At 39.6% G+C, this 15,748-nt stretch overlaps 1 protein-coding gene and 1 long non-coding RNA gene across 3 annotated transcripts; one reads left to right on the plus strand and one right to left on the minus strand.

The window, feature by feature from the left end:
* Positions 1–896: 896 nt before the first annotated feature.
* On the minus strand, positions 897–8,384 carry zpld1a (zona pellucida-like domain containing 1a). Its single transcript, XM_034684167.1, is given in 13 exon segments — positions 897–1,485; positions 2,114–2,143; positions 2,762–2,864; positions 4,901–5,072; positions 5,166–5,246; positions 5,898–5,995; positions 6,115–6,187; positions 6,330–6,511; positions 7,180–7,400; positions 7,559–7,672; positions 8,239–8,322; positions 8,325–8,345; positions 8,348–8,384. Coding segments are annotated over 13 exon segments (1,392 nt in total). The 3' UTR covers positions 897–1,309.
* A 4,091-nt stretch (positions 8,385–12,475) lies between these two features.
* On the plus strand, positions 12,476–13,746 carry LOC117813036. Of its 2 annotated transcripts, none has more exons than XR_004631310.1 (2): positions 12,476–13,148; positions 13,311–13,746. It is a non-coding gene; the product is annotated as an uncharacterized LOC117813036 (long non-coding RNA). The 2 variants fall into 2 exon arrangements; XR_004631311.1 differs by having other exon boundaries at positions 12,487–12,583.
* Positions 13,747–15,748: the final 2,002 nt, after the last annotated feature.

Here is a 15,748-nt window from a genome sequence, read left to right on the forward strand (position 1 = left end):
CCTATATATAGAGAGAATATATATTCATATCCTTTCAGCTTGATAACTAATTCATCTTTAAATCATTCAGCAGGAGAATGTATGGTTAACTAGTTGTTTAAATTATTGTGCAAGACCTCTGCGTTATGTCTGGCTCCTGCTCATCCTGTCGGGATTCCAATTTGCATAGTTACCCATTCACTATACGTTATTCCTCACCTAGTGCCCACACCACAGAACTCTTTATCATGGCAAATCAGATCATTGTCATGAGAGTTGTTTTTGTAACAATCAGAGAGGCACCAGAGATGATGCCTTTAAACACTTTCCTCATAGTTTCACTATAGTGAAAGGTCTCATTTATTTATTGTTCATATTTTCTATGATATTTACTACACAGTTAGGTCTGATGTTGTTATGTTTGGCTAATGAACCTCTGATTTGACCATCTGTCCCTGCTGCTGCTGACTGATCCTCTCTATTCGAGTTGATGAGGAAGTTCTTTCTGTTTGCTCAGAAATATGATGCTGGGCGGGTTTAAATCACAAGTCAAAGTGCAATATTTGCAATACGCACAACTCCAAAGTTTTCACATTTCAAGAACAGATCTTCATGTTATTTAAGAAAAAAGAAACACATTTCAGGAAAGCTTGACAAAATTACATTTGGTACAACTGACAACCAACAAGTGTATGTTGCCTTGATGCATGAAATATATAAATTGAGGGAGCTATACATGCTATAGTTACATCAGCTCTATGAAGTGATTAATAGTAATACTAATATGTAGCAATATTAATAAATTAAATATTTACCAAATCTTTATAGCAATATATAATTGAAGTTAGAATTAATGCCATGGAGACTTTGGACTCAGCGTCCAAGCCTGATGCTGTTTTCACTCAATGAGAGACTAAATCAAAGGCATTTATTTTAATTACACAAATCAAGAGTTCTCCTTATTCTCTTAAGTTACACTTTGCTCTTATATTTCAAGCCCAGTTTTACCAGCAGATATTACAAAGAGCTGTAAAGACATGTTATTGAGCCAATACTCTGTAATCGGATGGCTGTACAGCTGAGGTACTGAATGAGTCCATGCTACAAATGATCTCATGCAGATCGAGGCGTAGCCTGCCACAAGGTTCAAAAACAAAACTACAAAACAACACATTTTCACTTCTATGCTTATGAAACCTGTACCTGTTAAGAGATTCCTAAACCAACATTTAGCTTTTACTTTCCCGTAAAATGTCTACTTTCACAAACATCATGTTACATCTGTCCCTTTTTTCAGGCATGAAGGAGAGTCTGCAGTTGGTTAAGGTGTTCAGTTGAAGGCTGGGTTGCGAGTCCCTGACAGGGTGCTAATAGGTGCACTCTTGCCTTTGAGAAGGGTGAGGGAGAAGATAAAAAAACAAGCGCTCATGACACCCAGAATGATCACGCCAGAGATGAGTGCGCTGGTCACGGTGTTCATATGAAACGCTGGGGCTTTGAGATGAGCTGGAGAAGCACAAACACAAACAAACCACTGTTAAATGACTTGCTCTTATATTAATGCCACACAAAGAAAATTATGTTGTTGTGAAGGGCATTTCTCATTGAATTTTATAGACTTTTTTTCTTGTTTAATGAGCAAAATCACACAACTGCCGGTGTCTGAGACACTTCTAACTTCACAGTGCAAAACAGCAGGAGTCAAATAAATGATCAATAGCCTGGGGAAAGAAGAATCCAGTGTAACAGCAGGGATGGCTATTTCCCACTGGCACTAGACGATAAGAAAACAAACAGAAAGTAATTACAAACTCTAGTTTTTGAATCACAGAAACAACTGATGCACTTTGTTTCTATTGAAAAGCCTCTCTTTGCCCACAACTTTCTTTAATGCTGCCTTACACTTGCTCCCTCTGCCTGTGTTAATATTTGGGCTTTCTGGAGTCATTCAATGTGATTAATTGAAGTGCTCTTACACAGTAGAAAAAGACTGTGGAAAAAATAGCACTTACTACTACACTTGCTAATAGTGTTAACAAGAATTGCCTTGAACCTGAATGCTCTCACTATTAAAAGTATATATTTTTTATATATTGAATGCCACATTAAAAGACTAGAGGATGTGAAGACTTACCCAGCTGAGAGTTGTTGGTTGGTGTCTCATCTGTGTAAAAAGGGGGTAATTTAAGGTTAACAGTGATGCACTGTGTTTGGTACAGAGTTTTTTTATATATTGAAACAGCATGATGTTTATTTCTGTGGGAAAAAAGTCAACAGGATGCCTGCATGTGGTAGCCACACCTGCAAAAAAAAAAGGCTAAAAATGCTAACCAGACCTGCAAAGAGCTACCAAGGGCTACAAAGGCTAACCAGAACTGCACAAGCTAAGCTGACCTACAGAAGCTAACCAGGGCTTCCAAAGAGTAACTAGACCAGTATGTGCTAGCCAAATCTCGAATCATAAGCCAACCAGCCTTACTTCTTTTAAGGAAATACACACCCCTTGCCAGATCAAGCTCTTACTAACATCGGGTACCCTGTTAAAATAAATTTTTCCTCACAGCAGCTTTTAACAAGTTGTGAATGTGTCTGAAATCTTCTCAAAAAAGATCCCTTGTATTGTTTCAAAGGATAGACAAAGCCACTGCTGTTTCTGAGTGTTAAACCTGAGGTACAATAAACAAGGCTCTGTAGACATTAACTGTGCTGCTGGATAATGTTGGGCAGAAGAGGTTTTGGAGGGAAATAGAATTTGAGACTTTGAGAAAAAACAGAAGCATACCACTCCGAGTGATGATTGGCCCAGCAGTGAGCACAGCGTTCCCAGATGCAGCGTTCGACTCTGTCCTCTCCAGTACATCTCTCTTTTTCCTGCTTCCGCAGATCTAAAAAAGTGGAAGAGAGGGTCCAGGGTAAAAAAACAAACAAAAAAACTTCCTTACGGCTCCCACTTCCTCGTGTTAAGAAAATAAAAATGCACACAGTCAATGGTGAATATGACAGACTAATGTTGCCTTTTCATATCCTCTCAGAAATCAGAATCAGGATCTTGTAATGAATAGAAATGTATTATTTAAGCTACTACTGCAATTTTCAGCACTCAGCCACCTCCTGCTAAGAGAGAACTAAGTTGAAAATAGTTTCATTTTTCAGATCACAATCTTGCTAGACAGTGTCATTTCTCCCCCACCAACCAATCAAAATCAAGAGCAGGTTAGGAATTTCTAATATCAAAATTGTCAGCAACAATGATGGAGGACCCATGACTAGTTAATCCTGGGGGTCACTGATAACCACATAGTTTCTGACCAACTATTTCAAAATGCTCCAAAATCATTCAGATGCAACTCTTGCACCAGTTGTGATACTCTCCATTTCCTAACACCCAGACTCATTATTCCAGGGTGAAATTTCCACTTCTAAAACTGCTGCTAAGACAACTTCTTCTGATTCCCAGAATAAAAAAACTAATATTAAGCACAGAGAGCATTTAAAGCTGACTTAACCATCACTGCAGGATGTTTTCAGCTGGTTGAGGTGGAACGAGTTTAGATAATATACTTTCTGGTAGTTACATTCATTAATAAAAACACTGTAGACAACAGGATAGAATAGATAATGTGTTGTATCTGAAAGCACTTTATCTGTTAATTAACTAAAGACTATAGTAATCATCTCAGTGCTCGGTTAAAACAAACGGTAAATCTAAACACTAAGGTAAAGCTCCTGTTACTTTAGGACTGTACTGTTGAACTGTAGTGAGAATGTACACTGTGGCCCCTTTCACACATGCATTCCACCCCTTAACATTTCTGGACATGGGTGCTGCACGTGAGAATATAATGTCTGTAACTAGTGACCCAGATATGAATTGGACTTAAACCTACAAGACACATGTACAAAGCCCTTATATGGTCAGGGTCAGCCAATGTGTGAACACAGCAGGTCATATTTGAAGTGTTCATAGTGAGGGAGTGGTCGAGTACACAGTTCAGCGAGTACAGAGTTTCACTATCTTGCTCTCTACTGCTTGCTTCAGCTGCCTGTATTATGCGTTACTTTTATATTTAACTCCAAACCAAAGGGGGTACTTTGAGGTTGAGAACAGGTCACACAGAGTCTCCTGCAATTATATAATATGTCAGGACCTGATTGAGCTGACTTTGTAAGAGAAAACTCCAAAATATCCCTGTTTCCATGTTTTAGTGACTAGAGCTTCTTTGACTACATTCATAAGCCTTCTAACAAATGTGTGCAAGACTCTACAATCCTTGATGCTCGATTTGTGCTTCAGATCCTTTATTTTTTCTATGTGTTTGGCTGTGCACATTACTTTTTAAATGTGGTCCTGAACTGTGACCCACATGCAGAGAAGAACGACAAGAAGGATGTCTGATGCAGCATGGTATTTACACAAGTAAACATAGAGGCCACCAAAGTAACTGTGGTTCACTGTTTGATGTTGAAACTGTTGAGCAGGGGAAGCTGGTGAATCTATGCGAAGGAGGAGGAGGAACTACCTCCATCACTGCTCAAACTCAAACAATGAGGGAGGAGCTGTCTCTCCTGCCTGTGCAGAGCTGTAATGACTGTCATCCAAGAGTGATGTTGCACCCAGCCTGGATGTTCAAACTGAGGTTATGCTATCTACCTGAACATTTATGGAGGTGGCCAAAATCTGATTTGAAAAGACTAGATTCAAGGCGGCCTGTGCTGTTCCAACTATCACTAAAAAATCAGATCTGAGTCAAGCATCAATCACAGATTTGGATCCCTCTTGCCTGCAGTGTGAATGTAGTCTCTACCACATGCTTCCCTCACAAGATGAAGCTTGAGATGTGCATCGGATAGATACTGACAAAATATGTGACTTGTATGTTATCCTGTCATGTTAAATGTAAAGGCATCCTTATTGTCTCACTGGCACGAGCATGGGACAGTCATCTGCTCGACACAGCTTGGTGACACAGTGCAGGAAGACCGTGGACATCTTCTGGTTCTTGTGCTTTACAAAGCGGAACACTTCGAAGGAGAAACGGCCCATTTGGCTCTTCCCGTTTTCAAAGACGGTGGTCTGGGGGTCTTTTTCACAGCTGGCAAAAGGAGAAAAAAAAAGAATGGTTAATGAGAAGAGAAAGAGAACCACAACCGACAAAATCAGAGATCTTCTTTCATGTTTGAGTTACCTAAAGAAAAGATCATAGCGGAGGTCATCGTTTGGGTTTCCAGAGGGTGTAGTGTAACAGTAGTCCATCAGAATATTCCATCTATTAGTCAAGAAGGAGTGAGAATGAAACACATCCACCAATGATATGATAACCACTTTTTTTTTCATACACTGGAGACACAGTTGTAATCCAAGAGGAGCCCACAAACATGATCGACCAGCCAAGAAATCCACATCTAACCCTATGGTCTAACCCCTTTTCAAAACCAAATCTGTCCAACTGAAGTGAGCTAAAGGTACATTTTGAAGCAACATGCAAATGATTTCTGTCTCTGAACCCCTTCAGAGTCAGAGACTATGTCACAGTTCATGAGATTGGTCAGAAATTACCCAAGCTCAGAGACAGATTTCAATCTAAGAGCAGAGATTACTTGGTGCAGACCTCCTCAATTTATACAATCATTAGCAGAAAAAGAGATGAAGGAAAGGTCGCACCCTGATCCTTTCAAAGTCCTCTGCTCAAACACAGAGTGGGTGCATCTCTCTTTACATCGTGGTGTACTAATCAAATTATTTCGATTACAGCACTCCAACAACTTTGCAGAAGACAAATGATAGTCAACACCATACAGAGATGTCATAATGTGCTGTGTCTTGAAAAGCTCCAAATTAAACGCTGTAATTTGGGTCAAAAGGGAGCACGGGCTGCTGGTGACCACGTCAGCCAAAAGGGCGATTTATTGACACATACCTTCGGTCTAGGTTAGAAGCTCTCACAGCTGCAAACACCCTCGTCTTCAGGGTGAGGCCTGCCATGGGGATGGAAAGCTGCTGGACGTATGTTGAGTCCTGGACACAAACCATCATGGTAGTTTTATGTGTTTGTAACATGACTAGGTACAAGTTTTGTTTTCTAGCGTTGTCTACATGTCAATATCCCAGGTAAAGTAACACATATTTGGACTCACATTGTACAGCAGAAGATTCAACGTGCTGATGAAGGTACCATTGCTGTCCTTCACTGAGATTGCAGCTGCTGACCTTCATGAAAAAGAGACCAAAGTTGCCAAAACCATAAAAAGAAGATTCTGTGAGCAGAGACGATTCCCTTCAATGTATGAATCCTGTTTTTCTAAGATCAGTTTAAATATGTTAAACATGGAAATCACCATGTGAGACTCACGAGGCCAGCTGTGTGTTGTTGACCAGGTACTCCAGAGGGTAACTGCAGCTGAACTTGTACAGCAGACCTGGCAGGTAGCTGATGATGGCAGGGGGGTCCGGTGTGTCGATGTAGCCTGAAATATTTCCAATCTGCACCAGCGACAGGTTCCCGTAAGCGTTGGGTCCTTGAGCTGTGGAGACCTTAACAAAACAACCCAAGTAGGAAATGCTTCCTTATTACCTTCATCTCAGTCTACATAGATCAGAGTTGATAACATCAGTGAGTATACTACAGTTAATGCATCACAGTAACCCATCTTTTGATCCCTTTTCTTTTGAAACAAAACCCCCACCATCAAGCTTTACTCAGCAAACTATCAATCTTCCCTGTAGACAATTTTATCTTACAGCTGTCTCTTCGCAGGGATAAACTGGAGCTGGACTTCTGTCCCATTCAGAATAAAGAAAGCGTGTCATCATCAAAACAGGGAAACTGTGAATGAGACAACTGACTGAATGAACATCAGATCTTAATCCTCACACACTGCCGGGAGTTTCGCTTTTATTTTAAGATTTCATCCTCAGCTTGTGTTTGCTGTGCTCTAATCAATTAAGATACAAAATCTAATGTTGCAGCAGAGTGAGCCAAGACAACATGTCATTTGATGTTTTCTTTTTCTCCTTCTCTCTGACTCACAACATAAACCTCACTGTCCCAACTCTTAAAGAAACAATGCTTTCTTGTTTCCTTTTATGATACTTCATAAAAGCTACATGTAAAAATACAAATCTGACACATCTTAATAAACTACATTCATTAACTGCTCAATATTCATAACACTAGGAGACTACTTTCAGGCGATGCTTACCACCAGGGCGTTGCCACAGGACTCCAGTGTTGCCAGACTGATGCTAAAGATGACAACAGTAGGAAAAGTGTTGTTATTGATGAATCCGCGGCAGTGGGCATCTCCGTGGCGGCCATTGAGCGCCAGGTCAGAGTCAGTGTAGCCAGAGAACAGAACAGGGCAGAAGTTGATCTTAAGCGTGATGGTCTGCACTCCACAGTACACACTGATATCTCTTTCCGCTGCAAGACACACGCACACAATGAGTCACATTACATTTAGTGACGTTGACTAAATTTATCAGAATTATCAAATATTCAGGAATGAAGCTTGTTTCTGAGATCTAGATCTTTCCAGTGAATCTGAGGCAGAAGTATAAATCTGAGTTTGATTTTCTCACCTGGGAAGCGGCTGTGAAAGTTGCCGTCACAGTTGTATCCATTGAATTGAGCTTCAACTGATAAGGCCTTACTAAATATTAAAAGAATCAAAAGTATATGTTCCATATCAGCACCTGGAGAGGAACAAGAGATCACATCAAGTCAGTACCCTTCATGTGTCATTTCACAGAAAACAGCAACAAGAGGTAAAAAAAAAAAAAAAGAATAAAAAAGAAAGTGAAATCAATCATTTAGTTGTGTTAACACTGCATGGAAAACCCTGAGCTAATCTTCTGCAAGTGCTCGGATGTCAGAGAGGAATATCTCCGCAGAAGACTTCAGAGATCTGCTCACAGACCTGACTTCAGAGAAGCGGACCAAGCATGCCAAACTGAATCAAAGCAAACACATGTTGCACTGAATTATTATAGACCACTTTAAAGTAAGAAGACATGATGCTGAGTTATGTCCTCCTTGCAGTGTAATCTTTTATCTCATCACAAACAGCTCATTGTCCTTTGAAAATCTCTTATCGCATAATCCTTGTCATTTCCAGAGAGAGGCTCTCTATAGTGTGGAATCATCTAAATTCAAGGAGTAATTGCATCAAATTAGTTGAAGTGTCTGAAGCTCTGGCAGCAGACGGTGGCGTTCCAGACGGCCAGAGCAAGACAGGCAGAGGAGAAGAAGAACCACTCACCCTGGTTCCTGAAAGCCAGCAAGTCAGCGGTTCTCCATAAGCCTGGGACAGACGGTGGAATGGTCCCCACAGCATCCCTACCTGACAACTAGAAACAGGACTCAGAAGCAGGGGGGGAAAAGGGATCCAACACATAAGAGATTCATTATTTGAACATGTCAACAAAAAAGGGCTGTCCAGAGCTAACATGGGAAAGTCCATCAAATCTGAATGTGTTATACAAATCCTTTCACGTTTGCAGAAACATGAGCAGGTTTTGAAGTTTCCCACTCATATCCTTTTGGCCCAAACTGGCTGTGTCACTGCTCACAAATGGTTTGACGCCGCATGAGGTCCAGCGGCTGTGGAGGGGGGAATTATCTTTTCATCGCTCCAGTGGCCCTGGCTTGCTGACTGAGCCGTTCCTTTCTCCCTGGGCTGGTTGGGGACTGGAGAGCCCACCAAGCGGGCCTTTGGCCCTGGGAATCCACACTCTTCATGCTTTGTGTGCAGGAGTCTTCAGTCAGCACAGCAGCAGGCAATCTGCTCGGTGGGGCTGCGTGCTGCTGCCGGCCCTGTACCTGATACCTCAAACTTTGATTCCTGGTCACAGGACTCCCACTACATAGAAAGAGTAAAGAAAGAGGAAGCAAAGTTCGTGGAGTTTCATGGGATTATCTGGACCTTACTGTCCAAGCTTCCATATGGACTGCTGTATATGTGATGGGCTCACTGCAGAGCGACTCAGACAGAGGACAAACAGGGATCCTGAGAATAGGAAATGTGAGATGCAAAGGACACTGTAGAGGCTAAATTCTCACTTTTGGACCAATGGATGGAAAACAGAAGAGCACTTGTCTGGTTTCTCTCTTCTGACAGTTTGAAAAAAACAACATGTATTTTTCTACTCAACAGATATCTGTCATCACTGAAATCATTCCTCTAGTGAAGGTTATATAGTTTTGGTCTTTGTGTCCAGCTCTGCTCAGCTTTCACACTACAAACACCTGAAAACCAAAGTGTTGTTGTTTAAGTATTTTGCATTTCTTCTGAAATGATTAAGTGGTTAATGAGGTGTGTTCTGCTCTTACCTTGTTTGTTTCACTAATGAAGAATATCTTTGGTGCTCATCAGCTCAAAGCCATTCTGAATTAAGATCAACTTCACTGTCCGAGGGCTTTCGGGCAGCATCTGTGACCCACCTGTCCACCAGGGTCCTCCTGTATGAAACCTCTTGTTGCAGCTGGCAACACAAACTAGTGGTTAGTAGTGACCCTACCCAGCTTGACACATTCACTGGGGTTCCTTTGCTGCTCTGAAAGTCACCTGAAGAGCTGTGTAGGATAATGAGCGCTGCACATTCAGATAAATCATAATTATGAGAAACTTGGTTTAGAAACAGGAGATAGTCCATGGCGACCCTACAGACTGATAGTCATCTAGAGTGCCCCAGGACTTCATTTATCCCCATCTCATTTGATTGTGTTCCTGATCCAGTTGGTCTTATCAGTTGGCAAGCATCTTAATCCGTAAAACACTGCAGCCATGGAGTCCAAGGAGCACAAACAGACTGATTACACTCAGGTGTACTTATGGCCAAACTTTTAGTACTCATTGAAGAGTAAGTTAAAGCATATCTATAACCTTTCTGCCACTTATGTTCATAGCAAGTCGTCTGAAAGGACATCTATAGATTCATTGGGTGGTATATTTTGTTTCAAAAATCGAACAGGGTCCTTTTCATGTTTTTTACTTGATATTTTCACATGTAAGATGTATATGAGTCATATTTAAATCCTTTGCTATTTCTGCATCTATTTTATCCCTGAATCACTTCTTGTCAAGAGACATAATCATTTTTTATCCTGTGTGCATGGCCTGAGCCAAATGTGATGCATTTAGTGTTTTAGCACAAAATGGTGCCAAAGTAAAGGCCTCAGAGTAAATCTGGTGCATTGCCCATCTTGTCCTGGTTATGACTCCTTTACTTTCTGCAGATGCCAAAGTATGAAAGTCTTTATTTTGCTCCATTTAATGTATTGAATGTGTAATACTCTCTTGTCCTGTGCTGTCCATGGAAGGTCATCACAACACATACATGTTCATGGACTCTCAGTTGTGATTGGGATCCGGGTTACACAGTAGACACATTGTGTAAGAAACATCATTTAGAACAAGAGCAGCAGGTATCAGTGATTTATATATTACGCCTAGCAAGGTCCAAAATGCATTGTATCTCCTCCTTTGCATAAATGCTAAATGTATAGCCTGGACTTCACTGTTGGTCCATTTGTCTGTTTTCTAAATGTAAACACTTTGAAGAGCTTTTACTGTTATTTACTGATAATTTGCTGACAGATTTAATAATGATGCTTGGTGGTTCTGGATTGGCTCTTCTGCTCAACCACTTAATGCACACTCAGGTATGGACAAATCACTGTGCACTTGCTTCACTCAAAGTTTATCTTGTGCCAGGAGAGTACTTACTCTGAAGCAGGAGCTAAAAAGGTTCCTTAAACAGGGTTCTAGGAACTAAAATAGTTCCTGCAGTGCAGAATTAATAAAAAGAAAACCCTCCCCTCTTTTTTTCTTCCTACAGTTCCTATAATTATGAATATTATCCAGATTCTCCGATTGGAACTCTGTCCAAGAGAACTCACCAGCTCTAGTCTCATTCTTTGACTCGGGGATCAGACTCCTGCTCTACACAAATGACCCGGCTCTGCTTTCTTCAACAAGTGTCGCATCAGAACCAGGAATTGCTTGGGCATTACTGCATTACAGTTAACATGAAAAAGACACTGACTGATGAATTTACTCCTTAAAAACGCTATTTCTTCTCTGATCTTCAAATTAGAATTGAATCCTGATGATACATCCTGCTCAAATAAAGCCAGCTTATATTAGTTCTGTGTTATGTAGATTATTGAACACTTTGTTGATTGGTTCTGAGCATTGGTTGTAAAATAACACTTTAAATAGGTCATAGAGGAAAACCAGCTGAAAAAAGATGTATTTATTTCAAACCCCTGTATTTAGTTCAAATCCAGTGATGATATCTCTCAGCAAAGAGAGATCTGAGGATCCTTTACCTGCAGTGAAATCCATCCTGACTGTGCTGTCACACTGAGCCTTCTTTACTCGGTTGATTGGCACACAAATAATTTTGTGTCTTTGATAAAATGAAAGGCTAAGCCTCTCAGCTTTTGTTGGCTGAAATGTCATCACTTGGCAGTCATACAAGCTGGCAAGTTTTTGCATCATTTTAAAGGTCCCTCAGAGAGTATCGCTGTACATGCTTGTTCCCCTCTGTTGACATGAGCATTATATACATGACAAACAGGATCTACAGAGGAGTTTAAATCCTCTGCCTGCGTAATAATCTGAAGCTGTTGCAGTAGAAAAGTTCTCTAAAGTCAGTCAGATTCTGAAAATAACATTAACACAGGCAAGAGTTTAGATTCATTTTAATAGTTTTGATGTTTCTTATTTTTTCTGATATTTTGAACAACTTATACATATATATAGCGTAAAGCGTGGTGGAGGAGGTGTTGTGACACTGTTTCAAGGCAAGCTTACCAGCTTGGCTACCACAGCACTCTACAGCAACACGACATCTCATCTGGTGCGCTTATTGTGCTTATTGTGCTTATTGGGACCATCATTTTGTTTTTCGACAGGACAATGACCTCAAACACACATGCAGGCTATTTAAGGGGCTATCTGACCAAGTAGGAGAGTGAAGGAGTGCTAGGTCACATGATCTGGCCTGCACATTCATCTAACTTTAACCAAGCTGACATGGTTTGCTGTGTGTAGACCACATAATGAAGGAAAGCAGCCAACTGTCATGAGTTGATCTTGTTTCCACACCTGTGTTGATAAGTCTGTTTAGATGCTCTGTTTCCCCAGTCCTGGGTTAGAGCATTCTGTCACAATGGGGCAAAAACAGAGGAGGACCCATGTGCAGAAAAAAAAAAATCAAGATTAAATAACAGAAGAACAAAAGGTAAAAACAAAAAATGTCAGAGAAACTAGATCCAAAAAAAGAAAAAGAAAAAACATAGAATACAAGGAAACAATGGAATAAAGCAACACTCTGTGGACACAAGGAAGATGTACAATGGTCCAAACCAGGCCAGGACAGAAACTAAATACACAGGGTAATCAACACAGGTGTGTCTGTGGACACAGGTCACAGGTGAAACTAATTAGGTGAATCAAAAAGGAGGGAAACACACAGAGGCAGGAAGTAAAACTAAACTGGAGAAACAATTGACTAGAGTAGAACACAAGAATAAAACACAACACATGGATCACTATAACAGTAGGAAGACATTGGAGGAAACAAAGCATGAAACCAAAGGTAAATCTACAAAATCAAACAGGAAACAAAAAAGAAAACAACACAGTATGAACTTAGCAGCAAGTCAAATGGGAGAAAAATATACAAATTATAAACATAAACATACAAATATATCTTCATACACCTACGAAAAAGAAGGCTACTTTGAAGAATATAGAATATAAAACATATTCTGTTTAGTTAACACTTTTATGTTTACTACAAAATTCCATATGTGTTCCTTCTTAGTTTTTGTGTCTTCAACATGGATCTACAATGTAGGAAATAATAATCAAAACTCTTTATTGCTTGAATTGTGTTTTATTGTGACACTGACTGAGGAGTAGCTGTATTATTGTGTCCTGGAGGAACTTGGCTCAGCATGTGGCAAATACAGTATATTGAGGTAATCCAGTTAATATAATCAGAAACTTAATCTCACTGAATGTATTACCAAGCTGGCATTTAAAAGCAGACTTGTACAAAGATAGGCTTTATGTTGAATACAGTATAATAAACAAAAACTCAAAACTCCTGTCAGTGAATGGGGACTTTGAGGACAAGAAGCTCCTGTGATGCATGATAAGTATGATCCTCTATTTGTCAAGTTTTAACCATCCAAACCATCCATCAATACAAACTTCTTGGGCTCAACAATCATCACTCTTCTTGTACTTGTTCTTGTTCTTGTTCTTGTTCTTGTTCTTGTTCTTGTTCTTGTTCTTGTTCTTGTTCTTGTTCTTCCAAGAGCAGTACGATCCTCTGCTGAGGCTTGTACCCAACAGGAGGCGTCCCCACATCTGGTCTCAGGGTACAGGACGATATGAATCTTTTCCCACTTACTTGTCGTTCAGACCTTCCTACCCACAGAGTTCATCTCAGGGGAAATCCACCTGGAGGACAAGCTTCTCTTATTCGCTGAATCCTAAAGGAAGACAGAAAGGTGTTCAATACCTGCAGAGACAAACTCCTTTATCATCAACTTGAATATCATCCCAGTGTGAGATTCACCAGTGAAAACTTGGGTGAAGCCGGACAGACTGGAAATATTCACATTTCCCTAGAACCAGAGCAAAGCCATTAAACTCTCACAGCGCACATTTCAATTTGTGCTGCTGAAAACCTACATTGCCTTTACAAATTTACCATAAATGAATGCTTATAACATGTGATGTGTAAAACAATGTAATACTCTTTGATTGTTTTATGTCTCGACTTTCAAGGTGGTCCACAAACCAAAACCACCTCGGTACAGATGTACAGTTGTGCTCATAGGTTTACATACCCTGGCAGAATTTGTGATTTTTTTTGGGCTATTTTTCAGAGAATATGAATGATAAGAGAAACACTTTTTTTTCACTCATGGTTAGTGGTTGGGGGAAGCAAATTTTTTATCAAACAACTGTGTTTACTCTTTTTATATCATAAAGACAACAGAAACTACCCAAGAAACCACAAATTCTGCCAGTGAATGTGAACTTATGAGCACAACTGTACATATGCACAGATGAACAGATGTTTTTCCATAGCTCAACAGCTCCCTCTAGTGACACTCACGTTACAGTGCTGAACTATTGTATGAATCATAAATCTTACCTTAAGTAGCTTTTAAAAGTAAAAGTACAAATACATTTTGTTATTGTTTAGAATATTTAGATTTATTAACATTATGAACTGTAAACCACCAGTTTTACTCATATTTAGGCCTGGGCAAAGACCAGAGTTGGGGGTATTGTAATTAGATCACATTTTTATGGAATGCAGTTACCTGCGTTACTTGAAGTTCTCTTGCTAGGACAGATAATATCACATAACCATCTAGCGAAGGCTGATATCGTGAAATCATCCCCCCTGTGATAAATCCATCATTAATGCTGAGTTTCTTGTCTGTTAGTGTTTCTTTCTCCAGAAATTAAAATCTCTGAAACAGGACCCTTTGTCTTGTGATGCGAGATTGATTTAACTGGATATCTCAAGAGATAATGTTTCAATTTAATTTAAGTATTTCAAGTGCCCCCTTACTGAGTGCAAATGTATACATTTACAGATTGATATTAACGATGAATTACAAATATTATATTCCATTTTTACCAAGTCTTTCTGCCAAATACTGCTAAATTATACACACTACACTTTTAAGGTACTCAACTGGTTCTTTTTTAAATCATCTAAAAAATTGAAAATATCCATACGGAATAAGCTATAGATCTGGACAATGACTATAATCCACTCTAACTGATTATTGAATTAATTATTTCTTGATGAATGCTGATTATAATGCACTGTTGTTGATGCATACCATATTGAACATCCTAGAATGGTGATTTGCATTTGTGTAAGAGTTTCCTGATGGGGAATATATGTAAGTGTATCAAGAACTGAGTCACATGAAGTGATATGATCACAAAAAATAACATCTTATATTTAATCATGCTCAATAAGTTGATTTTAAGAGGTTTATACATGAAAACTGTTTACTTACTCATGTGTTATAATGGCAGGCAATGACCACTAGATGCCCTCAAACATTCACTTTATGAAGAGATGGTGGGAAATGACAAGTTTGCTGTTGGAACTAACAACACTAAATCTAAGTTTTGGTTGGGTTGTGTTTCACCCATAGACTACAGCTGCCCTGAAGGGCAAAACACAACATTTCCCAAAACACAACAACAGCTCGGCGTCATTTCTTGTTTCTGTTACTACTGCTCAGCTGAGTCCCTGCACACATTTTAAACTGAGTTGTAAGGAATGGAAGGGGATAATATGGAAATAAAGGAATATTTTGACAAATGATACACATGTAATGTAGCTTAATACTATGGTGTAGCCTATTATGACATCCTCAGATCTCAGAGTCAGGTGTCAGATCTGAAATGAAAAAGCATCAGGTCTACGGGCAACCACCAGGTTAAATCAGTCTGGGGCTTTGTGGGGCTCAACGCCTCACATACAGGCTGTGCAAGTATTTTTCTGTCTTGTCTTTGTAAAACACTTTGTGACTTTTGTCTGTGAAAAGCGCTATATAAAGAAAGTTTACTTACTTACTTTACTTACAATAGGGTATCTATTTATTTATTCATTTTGAGGGGAGCAGTTTTTTATGCTTGCTACAGCAGGTAATCTGGTCATAAACCGTAAAATTGATCACATATGTCATAGAAGGACTCTACAATAAAATGGTAA

The sequence above is a fragment of the Notolabrus celidotus genome, chromosome 5, assembly GCF_009762535.1.
Source record: "Notolabrus celidotus isolate fNotCel1 chromosome 5, fNotCel1.pri, whole genome shotgun sequence".
Classification (NCBI taxonomy): domain Eukaryota; kingdom Metazoa; phylum Chordata; class Actinopteri; order Labriformes; family Labridae; genus Notolabrus; species Notolabrus celidotus.